At 54.9% G+C, this 13917-nt stretch overlaps 1 protein-coding gene across 1 annotated transcript; it reads right to left on the bottom strand.

Annotated features, from left to right (window-relative positions):
* Window positions 1-946: 946 nt before the first annotated feature.
* On the bottom strand, window positions 947-12002 carry RASAL3 (RAS protein activator like 3). Its single transcript, XM_029218558.1, is given in 19 exon segments — window positions 947-1258; window positions 1364-1427; window positions 1953-2110; window positions 2395-2785; window positions 3711-3829; window positions 3937-4138; window positions 4226-4462; window positions 5354-5498; window positions 5752-5896; window positions 6231-6773; window positions 7231-7329; window positions 7415-7541; window positions 8091-8161; window positions 8526-8587; window positions 8690-8768; window positions 8933-9016; window positions 9018-9064; window positions 11483-11817; window positions 11947-12002. Coding segments are annotated over 18 exon segments (3039 nt in total). The 5' UTR covers window positions 11805-11817; window positions 11947-12002; the 3' UTR covers window positions 947-1114.
* Window positions 12003-13917: the final 1915 nt, after the last annotated feature.

The following is a 13917-nucleotide window of genomic DNA, read 5'->3' as shown; positions in this document are numbered from 1 at the left end:
AAACCAACCATTAACCTCCCATCTACATACTCATCCATCCACTACCCAAGTAAATACCTACTTATCCAAGCAACCAAGCAAGCATCCACCCATCTCTACACATAATCCTTTCACCCAGTCACCCAGTCACCCATTCACCCAACCATCAATTGCATGTTTGTTTGTTTGTCTTCTCCAGTAGAGGGTAAGTTCCATGAGAACAGGAGTCTGTCTATCTAGTATATTAGTGTTTCCCCACTGCTCAGCTCAAGAGTCTCAGGAGACCTCAACAAGTGTACATGCAATACATATAACCGCTTAATTAATTCAAATGTTTATTTCCTATTACCATCCAGACCTTCTCTAGGCAGACATACCCATCTCAGCTAACCACGTACTCAACTAATCACCTACCAGGGCAAACATCCAGCAAATGCTAACCTATTCATCTGCCTTTTGTCCTACCCACCCTATCCCTCACCCATCCACGCACCCATTATTCAAATGCCCATTCATTTTCCCAGTGACCACTCGCAGAGCTTAACCATCTCCACACCTACCCACCCCTTCCTTCATTTGCCTCCCAGACCCACGCCCTCACTGCATGAGGGAGCTGGTGTGGGATTTGGGGTCCTAGGGAGATGCTCTCGTCTGGGATCTGGGAATTAGTAGAGGTGGGATCTGGGCTTCACTGAGAAGCAAGTGCTGCCCCTAACAATGACAAATACCTTTTACTGAACACTTTAAACTATGGGTCTTCTACTGTGTAAGGGACTTTAGATCCATTTTACAAATGAGGAAATCAAGGCTCTGAGAGAGTGAGGGCCTAAGGTCACACAGCTGGTGAGACTCTCCCTCTATCACTCCCCTCCCCTGAGACCTCCAATTAGGGGAGAGTTTGGGAGAGCTGAATGGGGGGGGGTTGCTTTCTGATTGGCAACACTTAGGTGCAAAAAAAAACCATCAATTTTTTACTGAAATCAAGATTTTACTGGGCAACCTGATAGTGCCAGACTGGTTGGCACCTACAGCTCCACTCCTTACTGCAGGCCACGTGGGTTTGAGGCAGGGGTTGGAAAGGCCCCTAAGACCGCTTTCTCTCTGCTCCCAGAACACGTAGGGCTGAGTGCGCAGCTCAAGTGGTGTCTCCGTTGATGCAGGGTGCTTTGAGGGGCAGGGGCTGGCTCTGGGACCCCGATGTCCTGGGAAGAAGCTGCAGGCTCTGAATGGTCTCCTTCACCTGGGCCTGAGTACTCTCTATCTCGGCCAGGCGGCACTCCTGGGGAGGCAGCAGCAGTGGACTCAGAGCCGGGGGAGGGTTGCACCCAACTCTTGTTCCCTTACCCAGCCCAGATATGCCCCAGGGCTCGGGCAGGGGTCTCACCAGACTTTTCAGCCTGTGGCCCTCATTGGTTGGAGGATCGCGCTCTGGATCCAACTTCGCGGTCCTGTGGGGATCAGGGGCAAAGGGAAAGAGTCAGAGGCTGAGGAACATCCCTCCAGCTCTTGGTAGGAGAGTCAGGGGCTCGGGGGCGAAGCTTGGAATGGAGGCGGGGTTTATCCAGGCTGGGGGGTGGGGGGCCTAGATCAGTCTGAAGAAGGGGCTGCTGAATTAGAGCCTGGACCGTAATATGATGAAAGGACAAACCAACCAACCGTTGGAGGCGGGTCTTAGCTAGTCCTGAGCTGGGTCATGAGAGGGATGGGGGAATGCCCAGACTAAGAGATAGTGGGTCTGTCCCAATCTGTGTGGGAGAAGCTGACTGAGGGACTGAACGAAAGGCCCTCCCAGGGATTTGGGGCTGGTGGAGCTCAAGAGGCGGGTCTTAGGTGTGTTGGGGCGGGTCTTGCAGAGGGGGCGTGGCCGTGACAGGCATGATTTGGGTGGGACTGACTGGGAGGCGGGGCCTGAGCCGATCTCTTTAATAGAAAGCCCACCTGGGGGCGGAGCTAGTGGGGAGGGCGGGGCTTACCCTTCTCGGAGCCTGGTAGCCAGGTTCTGAAGCTGGCTCCGAAGCTGCTCCTGCTGCTCGCTCAAGGCCCGGATGTGGGTGCCGAGTGACTCCACGAGGCCGGACAGCGCCTTCTGGTCCTGGCGCAGGGCGGCCACCTCGCACTGCAGCTCCGTCATCTGTGGGGAGGGAGCAGCTGTAACCTGAGCCATCGTCCCGCCCCTTCTCCCCAAGGACCCTGACCTCCCTGTACCCTGTGCTCTGCCTCCTCACCGCCCTGCCTATTGGGGAACGATGCCCTAATTGTACAGAAGAGGAAACTGAGGCTCAGAGAGGGTTGGGTTATGCCTGGGTCACACAGCACAGCAAGCTCGGTATTTGAACCGAGACCTGCCCATCTTTCAGTCTTTTTCCAATCCTGTCTCCCCACTCTGTGTGCGGGCGGACCTGGGCTGTACCTCACCTTGCCCATGGGTCGGTGGGTGCCCAGCGTTTGGTCTCTGTCCCGTGGCTGGTCCAGCTGGCGCTGCCAGGGAACCGACGGCTTCCGAGGCAGCGATGCTGAGGTTCCGGTCCAGGGCCGGCCGCGGGGCACGGGTCCCGTGCGTAGGGAGCCTTTGGGTCGCGGCCGCGGCCCTGCAGACGGGCGGTGGCGAGCGGGGCGGCCAGCCGGGACGCTCTGCGTGCGCTGCACCGGCCGAGGCAGCCGCGGGGGCTGCTCCTCGTCCGGCCGTGGCCGGGCCCAACTACCTGCGCCGTGAACGCTGCGCAGGGACTGGCTCTTGGAGATGAGAGGGGTGTGCTTGGGGAGGTCTCGGGGGGCCAGAAAGCCAGGCTTCTCTCCTGCAGAGATGCTGGGGGTGGGATGGGGGAGCTCAGACGCTCCACCGGCTCCTGAGCGGACTGCATCTGTACCTCTGACCAGAAATAACCCCGCCCCTGATCTTTTACTTCTGTGTGACCCTATTGCTGAAGGGATCACATTTTGACTTCTGATCCTGTCCTGGACTTCTGACAATACTGTCCCTTCTATGACCTTTGACACAACGTCAATCTAACCTCTGATTTCTTTCTAGCGTTGTCCCTGGACTCTGACACAGTGTTACCCTTGGCTTGAGCCTCTCTGTAACCTCTGCTTCCAGTTTGCCTGAGCTTGGCCTCTGCTCACAACTGTACCCTCTTCCTTCCCAATCTGACTCCGTCTTGTTCCCAGTCTCTGACCTTAAACTCACCCTGTCTCAGCCTCCTGAAAGAACATAGTCCCTGACTTCTGACCTCCAAAATGACTCTGTCCATAACCCTTGACCCCATCTGACCCTGGGCCCGACCTGTTTGCAATATGAACCTGTCCCTGACCCTTGATGATGTGTCTCAACATCCATCTGACCCACTCTGACCCCTGATTTGACCCTATCCACAACCTCTCACTGAAACCTGCCCCTCATTGCTGACCACAATGTCACTTTCTCTCTGACCCCAGATGTGACCTCTCCCTGATCTCTGCGATGCTTAATCCCCACCTCAGATTCCAATCTGACCCTGTGCCCGCCCTCTGACTGTACTGTGAGCCTCTCCCTGACCCCTGAGATGATCCTGTCTCCAGCCTCTGACCTCCATCCTACACTGCTTCTGACACTGACCCCAACATGACCCTGTTGTCTCTGACCCCTGACATGATCCTGTCTTCATCTCTGACCACAGTTTGACCCTGTGATGCCTTTGGCCCTTCCCCTGCTCCTACCCATCAGAACTGGATCAGACTTGAGGCAGGTAGGTTACCTGGAATGGACCTGGGCCGGAGGTGGTGCAAGACGCATTGGCACAGACACAGGTACAGGTCGGCCCTCCTCGATGGCACTCAGGATGGTGGGCAGTGGTTCCAGGCTGTCACGGGTTGCCTGGTAAAGCAATGCAGGGAGGATGCTGAGCAAGCTCTCCAGGACCAGAGGCTCCCTACTCTCTTGCCTCCCTACCTCATATTCTGGGCTTTGGGCTCAGGCCACACCTGGTCAAGTTCAGCAAAGATGGTACAAAGCTGGGCATGCAGGACTGCCAGCTGGAGGGCCAGGTCACTGCTGCCCTGGTAACCACTGGGTGCTGTGTGCACATCCACCATGGCCACCTGGTCCAGGAAGCGTTGCATGGCAGGTCCATGATCCTCCAGGAAGCTATTCATGAAGCTCATGTAGGCCTCCTTCTCACCAAACCTAGATCAAGGCCCAACTGGGTGGGTCAGGTCAGGCATCTGCTACCCCCACGGCCCCAGCATGGCCTCCCAGCCTCCCAGGACTCACGGAGCATGGTTGGCAAGGTTCTGGATGACCTTGGCGATCAGCGTGAGGGTGCGGGCTGGGCCAGGTGCCGGGTGCTCTGGTGCTAGGCCAAAGAGGCTGGGTGAAAGAATGGCAGGACACAGGAGCCGCAGGAAGAGAGAGGCACACACTAGTCGGTACCCCAGTGCCTCAGAGCCACGTGCCTTGCATGCTTCTCGCCAGCCTGAGAACACAGTGCCCAGCTCTGATGGGAACCAGCTGGGGCAGAAAAGACAATGGTCAGAGTGGGAGGATATGGGCATAAAGTTCATGGATGATCAAAGTGCTACGGTCAGGTGTCAGGAGACACCGGCATTCTGGGTCAGGATTGAAGACATTGGGGATAATGATGCTTGGGGTTATAGGTCCATTTAGGGTCAGGGTTTGTTTGTGGTGTAGTTATCGTGGTGACTTCTGGAGTCAGTAATCTTAGATTTGGGGGTACAGGTTCACATGAGGATGGAGGCCATGAGCTTGGGATGTAGCTATGACTGGACATGAAATTGGGGTGCCAGACATGATATGAAATAGGATGGGATTGGGGTTACAGGGTCACCTAGGTTCAGAAATCATGAGATTGATATCCTAGATGGCATGGGATTAGGCATACAGGTTAACCTAGGGTCAGAGGTCAAGGAATTAGAATCTTAGGAATCCCAGTTACATGGGATTTGGGACACAGTGTTACTTAAGGTCAGGGATCATGGAATTGGGGGTATGCCATTACTGGAATCAGAGGTCATAGGAGTGAGATCCTATGTTAATTGGGGTCAGGTGGCATGGAATTAGGGTCAGGTGGCATGGAATTAGGGTATGGGGTCACCTGTAGTTTAGAAGACAAAGAATTTGGTCCCAGGTTACTTGGGGTTAGGTAGCATGATATTGGGAATGGGTTGCCAAATTTAGCAAATAAAACTTTAGGATAAACACTTAAACCTGAATTTCAGATTTTAAAAATGAACACTTTTTTTAGTGTAAGCATGTCCCAAATATGGTATCACATTTAACTGGGCATCCTGTATTTTATCTGGAAACCCTAATTGGGAGTCAGGGTTAGCACAGTGGCTAAGAGGCAGGGTTAGGCTCGGGTTCTGGGGCCCTGATTCTCACTCGTAAGAGTGGATGATGCTCTCAAAGACCTCCTTGCAGCTGTTTCGCAGTCTGATCTGGTGCTGGGGCAGCTCTGAGGCCGGGCACTTGCTGGGGTTCACCTCACAGTCCTCAGTGGAGGCACAGAGACGCCGCACGACCTGTCCTGCAGTCCAGCACAGCCAGAGAGGGGCCAGCCCATGACCACCACAACCCACAGCACCCAGCCTCCAATTCTATCTCCAAATTACTCTGGAGGTACCTAAAATCTTGGGGAACCCCTGATTCCTTCTAGGATCTGAGCATCCCCAGGGCACCACCCACTACCAGAATCCAAGTTACTCAAGGATTCTCAGATCTCCCCTGGGGTGTCCCAGCCGGCTCAGCTAGGCCTCTGACCCCTGCCCCACTCTGCTTACCCAGTGTCTTTTGGAGGTAATCCTGTGCTACCAGCTTCATGTACTCATCGATGGCCTTGGTGGCCAATGTGTTTTCCCGGAACAGAAGAGCCTCACGGCCTCCACTGCGTGCCAGCTCCGCGGTGCCCAGGTCTGTCACCAGTGCCTGGGCATAGTGCAGTTACAATGCGTTGGGCGCAGACTGAGTCAGGAGGAATCCCTGCCCTTGGTGGGTCCCTCACCCCTGGGGCACAGGCCCACTCCTCATAGCTGCTGCCCAGGCCCAGCCCTCGCTGCTGGGGCTCTTAACAGGCCGGAACCTCCACCCCTCCAAGCGCAAACTTGGGCCTCGCAGTGCAGAGGCTCAGCTCAGACCCCGCCCCTCAAGCTGCCCAGCCCCTCGAAAGTGCCACTCTGGTATTGTCCCCACCAACTCCCCCCTGGAGCGCGCGATCGGTCAGCCCCTGGTCACCCGGATTCGTCCCGTCGCAGCGCCGCACCTGAGCCCGGCCGGTGGCCCGCAGCACGCGCACCATGGCAGCCGCCAGCTCTTCCTTGGCCTGAGCGGACAGCGCGAGCTCGAGCGCCCCGCAGAGGCGCGCGTAGTGGAAAGTGAGGAACTCAGCCAGCTCCTTGTAGCGTTCAGAGGGCAGCACGCGCAGGCGCCGCGCCCGGATTCGTGCCCGCAGCGCCGCGCCCGCTGGCGCCCCGAGAAGCGGGAACCAGCGCTCCAGGCCCGCGGCGGGCGCGCAGGGGACGCCTAACTCTTCCAGCGCCAAGGCCACGCGGCCCAGCACCGCGTCCCCCGGGCCCGCTCCGCGTAGCCGCAACGACAGGCGACGCGCGGGCGGCAGCGCCTCAAAGTGGAAGCGTTCCGCCCAGAAGAGCTGGCCCGGGCCAGCCCTCGGAGTTGTGCGAGCCAGCAGTGCGCCGTCCAGCCACAGCTCCGCGCGTACTCCCGGCGCCCCCGCCGCCGCCCGGGGCAGCCCCTTCACTTCGTGCACCCACACGCTCAGCCACGTCTCTTCCCGCTCAATGTTGTCCTGCGGACCGGAGTAGGGGCGGGAGCGTGGCGTCTGTGCTCCACATCGGGCACCAGAGGTGAAGAACGGGGCCCGTGCTCCCAGGGGGTCGCTGGGCCCCTGGGGGAAGACAGTGAGGCCACGGGGGTGCCCAAGATGGCTATGCGGAAACCCTCTAGCTTTTCTGGGCTCTCCCGGAGAGATCAGGGCTCTAGGGCATGGAGGAGTAGCCGCGGGGTGGGGACTTGGAGACTGCCTGGGGTGCAAATAGGGCTCGGATTGAATACAATCCGAGCTGTGCAAGGGGCTGGTAATAGATGCAAGTGGGGGGGAGGATCTCGGAGTGGCTGCAAAAGTGTGGGGGGGCAGGTGTGTCCAAGGGGCAAGGTTTTGGGGCGAGTGGGATTTGGGGTGGGTGGAAGGGGCGGGGCCCGGGCTGTGGGAGGGGTCTCCAGGTCCGACCTTGCGCACTACCGACCTGACTAGGCTGGAAGTGGCGACGAATGTCCTCTATCCAGCGGTCTCTCTCAGCAGCCGAGCGACAGGAGAAGCAGCGGCTCCCGCCCGCCCACGTTACCTGTTGAGGAGGGGCATCCAGCGTGCGGTTGAGACCAAGGGTGGAGCCAAAGGGTCAGGCGAGGCGGAGAGTTGCCTGCACGTACCTGGAAGCAGTGGGGCTCCTCCAGGAGGCTGGGGTGCAGTGGCCAGACCCGCACGTCCCGCTCGGCGCCCAGGTCCAGTTCCGAAAGCTTGGCCAGCGATTCCCGAGAGCCCAGAGCACTGGGGGGTCTGGTGAAGGCGCACATGAACAAGCTGTCATTCCTACCCACTACCCCTCCCCCACCCCAACTACCCCTTACAGCCTGAAGGGTGGAAGCCAGGAGGGACTTGAACCTAAATTGGACTTGAATCCTCCTTTTGACACTTAATTCACTGTCTGAACTCCAGTCACACTGGCCTTGTTTTTGTCACTTCATCCGTCCTCTTGACCTTTGCACTTGCTGTTCCCTCTGCCTGGAATGCTTTTCCTGACCCTTTCGGCCTAGTTAACTTCCATCTATCCTTCAGATCTCAGCTCAAGTGTCCCTTCCCTGACACTCCCAGACCAAGGTGTTGACTCCGCTGCAGTTTTAGAGTTATTGTGTCAGACTCTGCCCCCACCATTCAACAGAGGGCTGGCTCAATGCTAAGGGTCTTTCAGTGGCCCCAGCATTGCCCAACATGGGGCAGGACACAGAGGGCCACAGGGGATATTTGGTGAAAGTCAGAATTATAGGCAGGAGGAGGGGGAGGGGCAATGTTGAATCCCAGCCCCTCCAGCTCCTCAGAGACCCTTACCCATCCTGGGAAGCATTGGCTCCTAGCTCCGATTTGGCCTTTTTCTTCTCTTTCAGCCGCTTGAGCAGCCCCTGTGGGGAGGGGGATGTCAGCTGGGCAGAACCCTGTGTTCCCTCCTCAGCTCCCTTCCCCCCAGGGTGTCCTAGAAGATCTGTTGGTCTCGAGGGATCACAACCTCAGGCTATATTAGCAGGAATATTAAAGGCAATCAACAGCTCCCATTTCTAAAGCACCAATCATTATGCTTTCCTACATTCTCTATGGACTTTTCATAAACAGCCCCAAGAAGGAGCTTCTCTTTCTGGCTCCATTTGACAGATATGGACACTATGATCCTGAGAGGGTCCGTGACCTGCCTAAGATCACCCAGGAAGAGTCCCCCTTTCACCTCTGAAGGTCGGAAAGTCTTTGCTCTCCCCTCCACCCCCCACTTACCCGAATGTTGTGGACCTCGTTGGGGCCAGCAGCCTCTGGCTCGGTCTTTCCAGAGATCCGATCTGTGGGTGGTCAGGGGTGAAAGGTTGGGGGGTGGGATCATCGTGGATTCTGCCCCACCTTGAGAGGCTCCCAAATCCCCAGCCCCCATCTCTCAAGCTTACCTGGATCCCTGAGGTTCCCCAAGGCCACCTGGATGCTGCCCTCAGAACTAGCGCTCCCCACCCGGGGCCTGCAAGGATGCTGTCCCCCCAAAAGAGTGGGTGGTCAGAAAGGAGAGGCAGGCAGACAGACAGAGGGAGAGGCAGACGCCTTTCTGTTATGCCCCCTCATCCCCCGCCGTTACCACTATTCTGTCTCTCTTCCTTCCTCTCCTTCCCTCCCCTTGCCCGGGTGCCCCCTCTTACCTCCTCCTCACCCCCAAGCAGCACCAGCCTCCCATCAAATAGGGTGAAGGCCCCGATGTTCCAGATGGGCACGTCGGGTGGGGGGGGCCTCTGGGATCTGTGGGGCAGGGGGCTCCAGTTCCGGCTCAGGCTCTGGGTAGAGGAGGAGGTGCTGGGGACGTGGGAGTCCTTTCTCCCTCAGAACAACCTCTCCACTCACCAAGGCTCATCAAGGGTTCCCTCCTAAGTGCCCCCTCTTCCCAACCCACCCAGCAGCCATGTCAGGTGTTGGACAAGCCTCCACCCCTCTCCGGGCCTTGTCCCCACTAACCATGGGTGGTGATGGGTGGTGGACACAGCCCCACCGACTATGTGCCCCGCGTACTGTGTTTACTGCTTCACACACCTCTCATTTAATCCTCCAAAAGCCATTCGATGGGCTATTATAACACCCATTTTACCAAGGAGGAAACTGAAAACACATAGAAATTGAATGACTTGCCCAGGGTCACACAGCTTGTGAGTCACTGAGCTGGGCTTCGGATACCAGCATTCTTCTCTCTCTCTCTTTTTTAATTGACTTAGTACCATCTTTACACAAATCGAACATACACACAAACACATCAACAACTATGGAACTGTATCCATTAAACTTTGATAAGACAACACAAAAGAACTAACAAATAGCTAAGATGTTGCTGAATTGAAAGCATTTCCAATGAAATTTTAATTTTAAGAGGTCCATATTTACACAGTATGTTAAATGCTTCTGCATCTCATTTTAAATGCATGATAAATAAAGAACAAAGGTAAAGGTCGCAACAGATCTTCCGAGAGGGTTCAGCCTTGTGGTGGTCTGATTTCACTGCGAGAAATGCACTGAAAATGGAAATAACATTACTTGCTAATTTTCCTTCTTTCCTTTTCATAGTTTCCTTCAAGGAAACTAAGCCTTTGTTCCAGGGCCTGGCTGGCACTAACAGAGCCCATACTCAAGGGTCGTGTACATACAAGCATTCTTCTCTTAAGCAGGACAGTGGGCAGGTCCAAGAGGTTCAAAAACAGGACAGCAGCCTTGGTTCCTTACATAAATAACAAGTCTAAAGGGAAAAGTGTTCAAAGTTTGAGAAAGGAACAGAAGAAGGGCAGGGTTGGGAGAGGTGCAGTAGGAAGGCCTCCCAGAGAGAGTAAGTTTACAATGGGTCTTTCTTTTTTTTTTTTTCTCTAATTTCTTGGCCATGCTGCGTGGCATGTGGGATCTTAGTTCCCCAACTAGGGATAGAACCTGAGCCCCCTGCAGTGGAAGCGTGGAGTCTTAACCACTGGACCACCAGGGCAGTCCCCTGCAATGGGTCTTGAATAACAGATTGGGTTTTGACAAAGATGGAGGAGATCGTGGCATGAATGGCTTGAGCAAAGCCTGGGAGGTGGCACATGGCCTGGCCCAGGGAAATAAAGGGAGGGGTGAGAAGGGCTTGGAGGGCTTGGAGGCTGGAGGGGAAGGTTCAGGAAGAGACTAGTGCAGGGCTTTGGGTGTCAGTTAGAAGAGCTGGGGTTTTATCCTGGAGGTATAAGGAGCCATGGGAGGTGTTTGAGTAGGGGAGGAGCAGGTCTGCTTGTTAGAGAGCTCTCACTGGATCCTATGGCGTGGGCAATACCTGATACCGTGGAGGGGGCTGAAGGGATGCCTCTGCAAAATGGGAATATGAATGATGAGGATCAGATGAGCTTCCGGGAATAGGAGGGCTGGATCAGGCCGCCCAGATTACCTGTCTGTCCCATTGTTTCGCCACCAGGGGAATAAATGATGACTCCCACTTGTTCACGGATCACATAAAATGTGCCAAGTCCCAGACCAGCGTTACATTCATGAGCTCCAATTCTCATGATATCCTTTACTCTTCTAGATCCCTCTGTGTGACACTTAGCCCCATGTGTCATTTTCTTGTTTGTTTACTGTCTGTCACACCCACTACACTATGAGCTCCACAGGGCAGGCAGTCTCGTCTGTTTTGTTCACTGCTGTGTCCTCAGTGTCTAAATCAGGGCAGGCCTAGAACGCAGTAAATGCTCACAGACCTCTGTTTGAATGAATGAATGAACGAATGAAATAATATATCCTTCAAGGTAGGAATCATGATTCCCATTTAACTTATGGGGAAGCTGAGGCTCAAGGAAGTGAAGAAACTAAGACATGGAGGCTGGAAGGCAGGAGAGCAGGAGGCAGCAGAGATGGGTATCCAGGCAGGCGAGAATAAGCCTGGGCCATTGAATGTGAGGAGAGACCTACTGGGGCCAAGAGCCATTTGGCATCTGGGCCGTGCTACCATCAGTCTATTCCCTGTCCCTTCCCAGGGCTGGACCCCCAGCTCACAGGTCCCTAGCCACTCCCACCATGCCCAGGCCCTGGGTAAGGGGGAGAGAGAGAAGAGGGCAGCCAGCCGGGCCCCAGCCACTTCCTGTCGGGCTTTTGCACTCCCCACAACTTCCTGTGTCTGTAAGGCTGATGCTCCGGAGGCAGACAAAACCCAAGCATCCGGGCCTCCCAGCCTGGGTGGGGGAGCCATGTACCTGAGATCTCTGGCTCTGGTTCTGACTCCAGCGGTGGGCTCTTATGCCTTCCCCAGAGGGTCTTGGATATTCGGAGGCGGCTCGAGCGCGACTCCTTGTGGGGCGCAGAGAGGACACGACGAAACAGCGAGCGAGGGGCCGGCTGGCTGCTGACTGTGGGCTCCTGGTGGCTCGGCGCCCTCCCCCATCCTGCAAGGCGGCCCCAGCGGAACCCTCCAGCCCCCTTCTCCCCACAACCTCCTGAGTGCCAGTGGTAGGAGGTTAGCGGCGATGGGGCTGCTGGCTGGGTTTGGGAGGCCAGGCTCGGCGAAGGTGGGTCCATGGCAGAGATTCTCCTGGGGGATGATAGGGTGACAATTCTGCCCAGTGTCTGCCCACATGTTGTCTTCATCTTGGCCCCCTCCCTACTCTCAGCTCTGCCCCCAGGGAACCCCCTTAGGGGCCATATGCACTCCCTCACTTACCTTGATTTCCTGACCAGCCCCAGAATCAGCAGCCGTCTGCACCCTGCCTGGCTTCCTCCCGCTGAACGCAACTCCACGTGACCCTGTCTGTCCCACCCCACCCCACAGCCAAACTGGGAGGGCACAGTGGGGGCAGGATGCAAGAGGAGAGGAGGTGACAGAGCAGGACTCAGAATCTCTCACTGACCAGGAGGAAGCACATGCCCCTCTCTGAGCCTCAGTGCAAAGCCTCCTCTGCAAAACGGGCACATGCTGACTAAGTGCTGGAACTCTCATCCACTGCTGGTCAGAGTGTAGACTGATTCATCCAAGTTGGAAAACTGTGGTGACCTATGAACATTGACCACACCCTTCTCCTCTGACCCAGCAGTTCCACTGCTAGGTGTACACCCAATAGTCATGCCCACCGGCGCCATTCATAATAGCGCCAAATGGAAAACAGCCCAAGTGTGCATCTACTGTAGAATGAATAAATTGTGGTCTCTTTACATGGTGGGATATTATGTATCAATAAGAAGGATTGAACTCAGATGAATCGCAGTGTTGAGCAAAAAAAAACCCAAACAATGAAGAGTAAACACTGTGTGGTTCCATTTATATGAAGTTCCAAAGCAGGCAAAACTCTGTTTAACAATTCAGGATATTGGTTTCCTTTGGAAGGGCTTGAGACTGGGGAGGTGGGGAAGCACAACGGAGGCTTCTGGTAGCTGATCATGGTGGGTTTTTTTTTTTTTTTTTTAAATTGAGGTGAAATTCACATAATAGAAATTTAACCTGTTCTATTTCTTGAGCTGGGTGTTGATTACATGGGTATGTTCTGTTGTGAAAATTCATTAACCACACATTTTGGTGCCCTTTCTTGTATCTCTATTATACCACAATAAGTATTTACTTGAAAAAAGAGGTGGCCAAATGCTGTTCTGAGTAATAAGTGAGATAACTTGAGAGTCAGTAGAATCCTGGCCCACTGGCCCCAGAGTGGGTTTGAGTGCCAGCTGGTCCTTCTCTCACTGTGTGACCTCAGGCAAGTCATTTCCTCTCTCAGAGCCTTGGTTTCCTGATTTGTACAAGATGATAACATCAGTTTCAGAAGGCTTATAATGGGACACTTTGTTTATTCAGCAAATGTTTCCTGAATGCCTACTATGTGCTGGGTACTGGAAAAGCTACAAGGAACAAAATAAACTTGGTTCCTGCCTTCCTGGAGCTCACAGTACAGAGAGAGAGACAAATCTTGAACATGAATGCAGGACATTTCTAGCTGGTGAAGACTTGGAAGCAAATAGACAGAGTAGAGTAGGGGCTGAGCAGAAGTGATGCACTTTGAGCTGGAAAAATCCAGGAGGGCTGAGCATGAGAAGGAGCTGGTCATGGGAAGAACATGCCAGGTAGAAGGAACAGCTTGTGCAAAGGCAAGTGTGACCGGAATTCACAGGGTGGGATGGGTAGGACTGCCTTCATGAGCATGTGACCTGTGCAGTCACCGGGCTCAGAAGGGCTCTGCATTGCGCTTGATTTAACTTTTTGGACAGGGCCTGCATGTTTCATTTCGCACTGGGCCTTGAACATTCTATAACCTGTCCTGAGGAAAAGGGTCTTCAGCGAGGGTCAAAAATCCTTTTCCTGGTGCTGGACATGTTCTTGCGGGTGCACATACCTTAGCTATGCCCACCTCATTCTTACCACACTCAGTCCACTCACTGCACATACAGGTAGAGTCTCCCTGTGCTCTACCATATCTCTGAGCCTGTACCACTTCACTGCATACTGGCCCCACTCCCAACTCCCTGCATTTTTGCTGGAGGACTTTCTCTGACAGGTGGAGTCCACACTGCCCGTGCAACAAGCAGTCCCAAAGTGCCAACACATTAACACTGTCCTGGGAGCAGCCCTCAGCCAATGACTATGGAAATTGGAGGATCAGTACTCCAGCTGCCTTGCCCTTTGAGTGGGATGACTCTGCGGTGTGCG

This window comes from Monodon monoceros, unplaced genomic scaffold (genome assembly GCF_005190385.1).
Source record: "Monodon monoceros isolate NGI ecotype Baffin Bay Population unplaced genomic scaffold, NGI_Narwhal_1 Super_Scaffold_12, whole genome shotgun sequence".
In the NCBI taxonomy this organism is placed as follows: Eukaryota; Metazoa; Chordata; class Mammalia; order Artiodactyla; family Monodontidae; genus Monodon; species Monodon monoceros.
This window is presented reverse-complemented; position numbering and strand designations above follow the sequence as displayed.